This window comes from Sprattus sprattus (assembly GCF_963457725.1).
Source record: "Sprattus sprattus genome assembly, chromosome: 18".
Classification (NCBI taxonomy): Eukaryota; Metazoa; Chordata; class Actinopteri; order Clupeiformes; family Clupeidae; genus Sprattus; species Sprattus sprattus.
The window spans coordinates 15,373,205-15,383,997 of record NC_137916.1 but is presented as its reverse complement, the minus strand read 5'-3'; the positions used below and the strand labels follow the sequence as shown (position 1 = coordinate 15,383,997).

The 10,793-nt window shown below is 45.3% G+C and overlaps 1 protein-coding gene across 1 annotated transcript; it reads left to right on the top strand.

Annotated features, from left to right (window-relative positions):
* Positions 1 to 1,058: 1,058 nt before the first annotated feature.
* On the top strand, positions 1,059 to 10,619 carry nradd (neurotrophin receptor associated death domain; the record flags this gene model as incomplete). Its single annotated transcript, XM_080856982.1, has 6 exons — positions 1,059 to 1,100; positions 6,409 to 6,541; positions 6,833 to 7,204; positions 8,696 to 8,933; positions 9,862 to 10,004; positions 10,285 to 10,619. The coding sequence occupies 6 exons, from the start codon at positions 1,059 to 1,061 to the stop codon at positions 10,599 to 10,601; spliced, it is 1,245 nt and encodes a 414-aa protein (XP_080713108.1). The 3' UTR covers positions 10,602 to 10,619.
* Positions 10,620 to 10,793: the final 174 nt, after the last annotated feature.

Here is a 10,793-nt window from a genome sequence, read left to right as displayed (position 1 = left end):
TTCTCCGTTGAAAAGGCTGTCCTAATTTATTCTGGGCCTTTTGGCTACCTCTCAGCTGAGGTTAGAGGACAAGTATTTCAGTGTTACAAGCTGGGTTCTTCACGAGCTTGAGAGCTTGTTATAAAGTGCCGGATCAACTCTGTAGCATCAGCGTGGGCTGAGAACAAGCCCTTGACAACGGGAATTCGCCCTCTTTTGATGCGCCGACCGGTAACTGAAGTCGCTGACAGATCCTATTGCCGCCGTTTTCTCATAGCCTAGATCAGACCCCAGGTGGTATATTCACTGGGATTTGGGAAGTGTTTTGCACGCCTGTTCTGGGCAGTTTTGAATCAGAAGTGAAGAATCCACCTTCCGTTATGCCAAAACATACTACTACTCCTCCTACTACTACTAATAATAATGATAATAACAACAACAACAATAATAACAATAAATGTTATAGCACCATGGCCTTAACCAGTGCGCTGTTTTGTCCAAAATGATAAATGTAATGATGGCAAATGCCTGGTGAAATAGCCTAAGCTTCAAAGCAAGGCTGTTATCAACATGCTATGTACTAAGATTCCTGCCGTTTCCGGTGCCTTTCCCCTTAATTTATAACCCTTTGCAGCATACAAATACCCCACAGAGCATTTATTGCCCCGCCCAAACATCCAATCGCAAAGCGCGCATGAGAGCACGTGAGGGTTTGGAAGTTTGGGGTTAAGTCAGGCTGTTAGCGCACGTCTACCACTTCGGATGACAAGAAAGTGGGGTGAAGAAGTATTCATCTTTCAATGCAAACACTAAAAAGGAGCTGTTTTCACTTTTTGCGTCCATCTAACTGCGTATACTGAAAGGAAAAAGACTACCCGGGATTTCCAGCTTGACAGAAAGTTTGTTTAGGTTACTTTTGTCCGTTCCGAGTGATGACTTTATATTTTTTTTAATTGTAGTCTGAAGTTAGTCTGAATAAAACGTATCCGCATATCAAAGAAACTGTAGTGACTTACAAAGAAGAACCACCGGATAGCGTACAAAGTGGTTCTTTGTTGGCTGGGGGGAAAGAAAAAGAGATGTCACTGCTGTGGGTCTGGGCGCTCCTTCTCTTCTCAAAGGTAAGCTTCTCCTCCACGGTCTCATCGAGACGCGAGGCTTACGTTTTTGAAGAGAGATCTTAGCTCTGGCAAAACATTTTTTTTACCCCAGTCGTGTGATTATTTCCCCATTGACACACAACTTCTTCGTAACACGAATTAATTATGTCCCTGATTTCCGTTTGCCCAGTTGGGAACAATGTCTAATTTGCACAAAATTATTGTATTACCCTTGAAATTAGTGACGATATTTCGATATCATTGTAGTAGGCTAGTATGTTCGCTTTAAAGATGTATTATGTTGCTAGTTTTTTCTTTTCATCTTGTTAGGAATTATTAAACCTCTCGGAAATGTGTCTGCTAGTCATCCCATAGCCTGCAGGTCAGTTGTGTGGCGTTGTAACCTACCTCTCTGAATTCTTAAAATGCCAGGTTTGTCATGTTCTTCGGCTTTATAATGATTAATACAGACAAATTACAATGGGCTCTGATAGAGCTTCGCCTTTGAAAGAGCCTGCTTTAATTTGTCAACTTTAATTCAATTCTTGAATCCAACTTGGAAGTGCTTGCCATGCAGACACCGTTGAAGTTGTAGTCCTGAAAGAGCTTGGCGTGGGCAATAGGCAACGTTAAGAGCGCCCTAAAACACTTCTATTTCGGTTCGGTGTATATTTGATGATTCAAGAGCAAAGGAATGCCAGGCTTGAACACATTACTTTAGTTTAGACGTTTTGTAGCGATGACAGTTACATCAGCGTTGTTCCCATCACCGTTGGAGCAGCGCACTGGCATTCACAGTTAGTGACAGACTCATTCCTTCTGTCAGTTCCGAATGCAGACTCCGCCACAAGTTGAAGTATTGCTAGTAATTATCGTCATTTTCTCCTGGTTTGCGGAGAGCAGAGAGTCGAATTTGCAGCTCAATAACTTGAAGTTCCATGTAGCCACATAGGCGTTCTGTGTGGAGTCTCACTCTCTATGCATTAACTCATTCCATTGGTCACTGTTGTGCTCATGTGTATCAAAGTCATCAAATTTAAGGACTATAAGAAGTCTTTGGATTTGCACCCAGTGTGCTTTGTCTGAAGTTCAGAGTCAAGCAAGTAGTGTGTGTGTGTGTGTGTGTGTGTGTGTGTGTGTGTGTGTGTGTGTGTGTGTGTGTGTGTATGTGCGTGTGTGTGTGTGTGTGTGTGTGTGTGTGTGTGTGAAGAACTTTTGTTGTGAAGGGAAATTAAAAAAAAAAATACCAGAGGCTCAGGCTGTCAGTGTAGAAATACTTTCATACAAAATGCCTGTGGCACAGAAGCAGTTGTTGCTCTGACCCCAGTTGTGCTCCTGCCCCCAGTGTTGGAGGTGATTACAGCATTCAATAGCCCCACAGGGGAGCACTGAGAGGCAGGCCCAGGCTCCGCGTTAGAGCAGAGAGCCCCCCCCCCATCAGTGACAGAGGTGTCCCCGGCACCTGGGTGTGAGGAGCAGGGGTCAGGGTTCAGGAGGAGCTGAGTGAGGCTCTATCCCCCAGCTGGAGCAGATGGGCTCATCATCACTCAGGTTAGACATATCCACCCCCACCCTCCAGAGCCCAGCAGTCCGCCCAACGTGTGCAGCTTATGCACTCCACTGGCTGGGCCACTGACGGTCCAGAGTCCTTTAAAAGGCCCGGCTCTCTTTGGTGGTCGCATGTGCAGTGATTGGTCTCCTGGGGCAACGAGAAGGCAGCTCTTCTGGTGGATATGCTTTATAAATGTGTGATATTTATATGGACTACTCATGATAAACTGTGGTGACACTCAAAAATGTCTGGCTTGTCCTTCCGTTCCCTTTGGCTTTAGAGGAACTCACTCTCTATGGGTTTAATAACTGGAATTGGGAGTAAATGGTGGTTACATTGCTGAGTCCTTTAACCAGCACACGATTCTTCCATCTCTTTTCCTCATGTACACACATACACACACACACACACACACACACAGAGACTCTCTCCCTCTCTATCTCTCTCTTACACTCTCACTCACTCACTCACTCACTAAAACACACGCACTCTTATTATTCCTCATTATTCAAAATTCTTTCACATTTTGGTGTGAGGTATTTTAAGTGAAGGTATTGTATTCACTGAGGTGTGACTGACTGTGGAGTTTGTCTCTTGTGTGAGAGTGATTGTGAGACAGGTTAAAGCATATGCATCGCGCAGTAACAGGCGACTGTAAATGCTGCAAGGCAAAAAGAGAGCTATTTAAAGGCCGAATTATGCTCTGTTTTAGACGTAACGCGTAAGCACGTAAGATACATAACCCCCCCTTGCGGGGTAAAATATCCCCCCTTACGTGCTTAAGTGCGTCGCCCAAAATTCCTGACTATGCGACTAAAACACTACGGCCCTACACAGCTCGCAAAGGCTGTGATTGGCCGGCTACCACAACCTTTCACAGAGTCTCACGTTTCCGGGTTAATAGCATACTACAGCCTTTTTTAGACCTAGACATTTTTTTAAATCATGAATACCCTGCAGACCGTCTCACAAGCCTTTTCTTATGGATTAGGAACAAACATAACAGAAGAGGTCCAAAGACATGAACTCCTTTACAAATCCTCTTTAAACACTTATAGAATGCTTAAATTACCGCGAATTTATGGAGAGAATATCCCATTCTCACCCGCGATTGTTTGGAGAGAATGTGGTCATTCACGAACAAATAGGTAGGCCCTACTTTCATATTCATTTTCCGCCACTTGTGAGTCATGGTGATATCTTTCATTGAGTTCATATTGACGTGAATCATCAATTGCACCAGTGAGATTGATAGAATGAGCCCGGTCTGCTCATATACAAAAGTTAACAGTAACCTGCCGTTACCTTAGAGAATATCCCATTCTCACCCGCGATTGTTAGAAGAAAATGTGCTAATTCACGAACAAATACTTTCATATTCATTTTCCACCACTTGTGAGTCATGGTGGTATCATTCATTGAGTTCATATTGACGTGAATCAATCAATTGCACCCGCGATTTTGATAGAATGAGCCCGGTCTGCTCATATACAAAAGTTAACATTAACGTGGGCTTAACTGATGGCCAGCACCATTGTAGTTACAAGCATTGACAACATGATGAGATTCTCTCACCGTTTACCACCTCATCTTAAATAATGTAACTCATAAACACATAGTTTTAAAGCCTGTCGCAGTCATTAAAAGATGTCAATAAACGAACTTTTGCGTCATGTCTTTTTCGCCACTGGTACTGAATTGCCAACATTTGTATTTTGTGTAACACATGTATTCATAACATCAAGCCTTTCGCCCACTACACTTTCATGCTCCGGTAAGTTTTTTTCCTTTGTCCTGCTGCAATAAATAGGCTTACTTAACTCAAAATAAATCTACAGTTCTGGCGTCAATTTGCTTTGCAACACGCTCTGCGTCTAAAACGAACCTTAAATCAAAACTTGTCTAAAACAAGTTCCTTGTGTAAATTACGTGCTTAGGCGTTACGTCTAAAACATAGCATAATTCGGCCTTAACTGTCAACACATCTAGTGTGTGTGTGTATGTGTTTGTGTGTGTGTGTGGGGGGGGGAGGGGGGTGAATCACTCTGCAGGTCAACACACGCTGCGCCCGCTCCTCAGATAGACATCAGAGAACAAGAGAGGAGAGAGTGAGAGAGAGAGAAAGAAAGAGAGAGATCTTAGAGTAGTATTTAGCTTCCTTTGAAGGAGGTGAGTTGTTAGACATCTGTTTGCTCTTGTCAGCCCCCAGGGGTGTGAGTGCCAGTCGTCTGTTAGAAGCATGGATAGAAGCTATGCATGTTTAAGATGCCGTGGTCTGGAAGGGTGTGTGTGTGTGTGTGTGTATGAGAGGAATAGTAGCACTCTGTGGACAAGGTTTGAATCGACTCTTAGAAAAACAGTATTTCTACATGCCTTGTTTGCATGATATGTCTCATTCTCATATAATCTATCAAACAGCCTTGAGATGAGGCAGTGTTTTTCCTCATGGAGGGTGGATGTAGTCTTTTACCACTCTCTTTGAATGTAGGGATGAGGGAAGCGTTTCAAGGGTGAGACATGAATGAGAGCACCCCTGTATGCATTTCTCCCTCACACACACGCACACACACTCACACACTCACACACACACACACACACACACACTCCAGTCTCTTCTGAATCAGACACCCCTCCAGGCTTAACCTTAGTCACACCCTATCAATTCAGGAGACCGATTTTGCATTAAAAGCACATAAACACACTTGTCACACACACATCCACACCCGTTTACTCAGTCAGTTGAAGTGTATTAATGTTATTTTCTCTAACTTATCCTTTTGTTGGTCATCAGATTTTTTCATTTCATAGTGAACACATTGTAATTCATTATTTTGCATTTAGAATGGACCAGTTAGACTCGTTTTTGTGTGGCACAGAGTTTTTCAGGCCTGGGGAAGTGTTTCACACACTACACACATACACACACGTACACACACACAGCAACGTCAGCTAGAAGTCTATATAGCCTATGTAGCTTCAGTGAGAAACATTGGCTCTGTAAAACATTTGAGAGAAGGGAGAGAGGGAGAGTTCCAGTCTGTAATTTTGCCAATAAAACGCATGCATAGAATTTAAGAGAGAGAGAGAGAGAGAGTTAAGAGGGTGGATTTAATCTAGATCTGTGGACTATGCTGATACCCTAGCTGATAGCACCAGGCTGTTGAGTTGCTAATCGCTCTTTGATCCTCCTCTAAAGAGAGCTTCTCAGGATGATTCGGCCATTGTTCTCACCATTCACACTCTTGTCTCATATGCAGGCCTGGGAAGCACCATCCTGTCAAAGCCGTAAAAGATGCACTGCAGTCAATAAAATGCAAAAGTAAAAAGGCTTTTTTGTCTGCGTGAAGGTGTCAGCTTTGTAGAAGGCTTTGTAGACCCCCAGTGCATATTATGTGTATTTCATTCAGGCTGGCTTTAGAAGCAACATCGAAATGAAAGAGTGCAGTGTTTATGGCAGTACTGTAAAGCTGATACTATTATTCACAGCCACACTGTACTGCATGGCCAGATCAGTAGGTCCCCAGGATCTTAGTATGTTGCTTTGGCCCCCGCTAAGTTCACATTAAGGAACATAATGAAGGCTAGTTATTTAGAAGCCAATATGCATTTCTTTGTTTGTAAATGTGTTCATGTCAGGTATGTAGCAAAACACCTCCAAGGGCACTCAGCTGTCCAGAGTCACACATCTGAGACTTCTGCTACAGTTTGCACCAGTTGTTGAAAGCAGTGGTTGGGATGCGTTTTGACGGTACATGTATGTGTGTGTATGTATCTCAGGTTGCTGTGGGTGATATCTGCACCAGCGGGAGGTACACAGAGGCTGGTGAATGCTGTAAGGTGTGCCCATCTGGGACACGAGTGGCCGTGAAGTGTGGCAAAGAGAACACCCAGTGTGAGGCGTGCCACGAGGGTGAGTGTGTTACCTATGAAGAAGCCGTCCACACCAGACTGATACTCATACTCTGAACGTAGCCATTTTGGTACTTGCCGAATTTTCCTATGTACTATGTAAAAGGAGAATAATCTCAAGTACATTTTTGAAAGATCATAAAGATGAAAATAAAAGTACTAATTGTGTAGTCAGAAGATATAGTTTGCTTTTTTGTAAGAATTACCTACAGAGTACAGGGTACTTTATGGGAGGGTATGGTATTCTGAATAGGATTGCTTGTTAACCTTTGTTTGTATGCAAATGTGTCAGGTTTGACTTTCAGCTCCGCCGAGGACTCACCGCAGTGCCGTCCCTGCGCCAAGTGTCCCCGTGGCGTCCCCCAGCTGGTCGCCTGCACCCCCACCCAGGACACGCAGTGCGACTGCGGCCCCAACTCCTACCTGTGGCGTGAGGGAAATCACACCCGAAGTCTCTGTGCCCTCTGCTCGGCATGCCCGCGCGGGCAAGGGGTGGCGCAGGAGTGCGGCCCCCTGGGGGACACGGGGTGTGCAGACTGCCCCGTGGGCACGGCGTACTCAGAGGAGCCACGAACCTTCAAGGCCTGCACACCGTGCTCTCAATGCCAGGACAGCGAAGTGGAGATCCGTGCCTGCAAGCCTGAATCTGATGCCATCTGCATGGGTGAGTGCACACTGTCTGTCTTTGTGTGTTTGTGTGTGTGTGCATGAGAGAGAGAGTCTGAATACACATGTATGGTGTGTGTGTAAATGTGTGTGCGTGTGTATGTGTGGGCAGAGGGAGAGAGAAGAGGTACATGTGGCCTGCAGCTGTAGAGTGCACGCACACACATGCACACACACACTCACACACACACACACACACACACACACACACACACACAGAGGAAGGGAGAGGGGGTCCGCAGGGGAAAAGTTTTAAAAGTGTCTGAAGTACAATGGTTGTCATACTGTGGTGTTTAACCCTTGTGTTAGTCTGCTGGGATCTGGAGCTGAAGCTGGAGTGGTGTGGAGTGGAGTGGAGTGGCTCTCTTATGTGCTCTGAAAATCCCCAGGTCCTCAGGCAGGGGCCTCTGAGGAGAATTAAAATATATTGGCTCCAATATAATCTCATAATATCAGAAGTAATCTCTGTCCATACTAACGGATCTGAAAACCCATATCACGTGACCATTCATGTACACTGGGCATGCGCATGTAATGGAAACAGGAAGCAGATGGTCTACTCTGCCGAAAAAGGGTTATCTGATTGGAGTGTGACGAATCAGGAAAGGAAACGTCGTGACTGACAATACCCATTCAGGAAGCAAACGTGGGTGTCATCGTTCTCAAAAGTCTCTGTTTCTGACTGAAACGCAACCCCAAAGTTTTTAAACTAAAATGGGGCCTGCAGCGTTTGTTTAAGTCACCATTTTGGGTGATATGGTCGCCAGATATAAACGCAGCAAAAGTGATGCGGTTTTAAATCAAAATGTATTAATGTGGATATAGCCTTAGGTCACGACATCTCCTGGAGAGATCCTGACTCCAAAGGCCATCCACCAGCCTACATCAGTTCCCAAGACTCATGAAGGGATGTAAGGTCAAAATAAGATGAGATGGAGAGAGTGAGTGGAGAAAAACAGAGTAATTAATGGACCAAGTTAGTTGCAGTGAGACTCTCAACGGATATTTTAAATTTAGCATGCAAATCTCTCTTGTCACATTTACAAAAGCTCTAGATCCCTTCAGTGATGAGAGCCCTGCTCTCTCCAAAAGTACATCCTTTAATTTTTGGGCATTTTCTTTATGTGGGATGTGTTTATGGGTTGATGTGGTGCAGGACAGAAAATTAAAAGCTCTTCCAGTGCTGACACATATGAGCAGATCTTTATAAAAGCCTTGGTGGAGGGGGCGGGGGTGGGCCATAAAGAACGTGTTGATTTGAAGTTGTTGACGTTTTATGGCTCCAAGCTGAGAATTGTGAGGGGGAAAAAAAGCGTATTTTGGAACAGGATGATGGCAGAAGTCGAGTTATTTGAGCAGAAAAATGGCAAATTCCCCAGGCAATACTCACTTGTCAGACGAGCAGAATATACTGTTTATGGATTATTCTATTGAGCAGTGATAAAAACTGAAATAAAACTCGGCCCTCCTCTGCTCGCCTCTCCCTCAGACAAAAAGCTCCACTTCAACACGCAGCCAGTTGGCTCCGATGGTCCCCGTGACCCCACACGCAAGCCCAACGGAGACGTAGAGGACGGGGACACAGAGACGAGTCACCAACCTCCACGGTCTGACGTCCCGGGACTCCCGCCCCACGAGGAGGAGCGTGGAGGCAGCAACATCCTGGTGTACGTGTCCGTGCTGGCTGCTGTGGTGCTGGGGCTGCTGCTCTATGTGGCCTACAAATGGTGAGTGTGTGCATCAGGGGACGTACTGCAGGGCAAAGGTCAAATTCTATCTAACAGGATTTTATCTTTTATATTTGCTTGAAATAGCAAATGTAACTTTTCAAAATTCTGCACATATTCATTTCTAAGTGTTACTTCGGCAATAATTAAGGATTAAGGAAACTTTGCTCTACTGAAAATGTTTTGTTGGAGAAATCAATATTAAAAGGACTAGGAGTAATTTCTTAAAAAAAAAAAAAAGTATCTCTATAAAATGCACATTGCTCAAAGACAATTGATGTCAAGCTACCAATTGTGTTTTCAAAAGTGTTTGAAGGCAAAAGTCTAAAAGTCTAGTATGAACAATGGTACTTCTGTGGTCCACACTCAATTAATAAGATTTGTATTTGTATGTGCGAAGACTGGCTTTGCTCTTTCGTCTGAAGTTTCAATACAATCACTTTGTGTGCGAGGAACTCAAGAACAAAGTACTGGGAACTAGTTAAGAACAGAATTGTTGGCACTCAGACACAGAACATGCACTCGATTAAGACTGTCAAGGTCAAAGCTAGTCTGTGTTTCATGTTTACACAATAAGTCTTTTTAAAAGAATCCATCAGACCCTTCCTGCCTCAAGCATGTCTGGCACATTGTTTTGTATGACTAGATCTGTATTCCCCTTCCTTTCAAAACCACCTAAATGATCCAGAGAAATACTTGATCTGGAGGCAATATTTTGAGCACCCACTTCCAGTCTTTTAATTCCAGTGCTCTCAGTCTGAACTATTGTGGTGCAGGTGGGGCAAACAATAGCCTAGTTCAAGCCAAAATGGTGGATATTGTTTATTCACTTTGACATGACCATTAAAATTGCATGACCATTATGCTTGAGCTGACCCTGGACCTGTGTGTGTGTGTGTGTGTGTGTGTGTGTGTGTGTGTGCTGCAGCTGGAGGTCTTGCCAGCAGAAGCAAGCGCTGGGGAAGGCCCGTGCCGCCGAGGTCAACAATGCCCCTGAGGGAGAGAAGCTGCACAGCGACAGCGGCGTCTTCCTCGACTCACACAGCCTGCAAGACACTCAGCCTAGCAAAGGTCAGAGATCAAACAGAATCAAAGCACTCTTAAACACTCACATATCTGTTACTATGACAATAAGAAAATCAATCACGAGGTACTGTTCACATTCGTTAGATCATTTTCAGATCTAAAATCATGTATCTCAAATGCACAGTTTAGGAATTCAATATGGACACAGTAATGACACACACGCACGCGCACACACACACACACACACACACACACAAACACGCACACACACACACACACACGCAGAGGCACACACTAATTCTGGATTCTCCTCCTCCCCTTACAGGCAGTAAGAGAGACAGCAAGCAGGACAGCCGTCTGTATGTGAACCTGCCCCCACACCGCAAGGAGGAGGTGGAGCTGGCCCTGGGTGAAGGAGGCGCGCGGGGAGGCTGGAGGGCACTGGCCGAGGCACTGGGCTACGAGCAGGAGCGCGTGGACCTGTTTGGGCGAGGCGAGGACCCCGTGCACACGCTGCTGAGCGACTGGGCCCAGCAGGAGGGCGCCACGCTGGGGCTGCTCTGCTCAGCCCTGACGCGCATCGAGCGGCCCGACGTGGTCGCCACCCTCACCAGCCCCGCACAGGGTGTGTCTGTGGTGTGAAACACTCCGCTCCCTCTGAAGCACCCAGCCCCTCCCCCTGAAACACTCACACACACACACATGCTCTCACACAGAGCTTACCAGACACTCACACACACACACACACACACACACACACACACACACAAAAAAAACTCTTCGGAGGGGTCATTGAAGCGCAGCCTTCAAAGAGACATTTGTTCGCTCTTCATG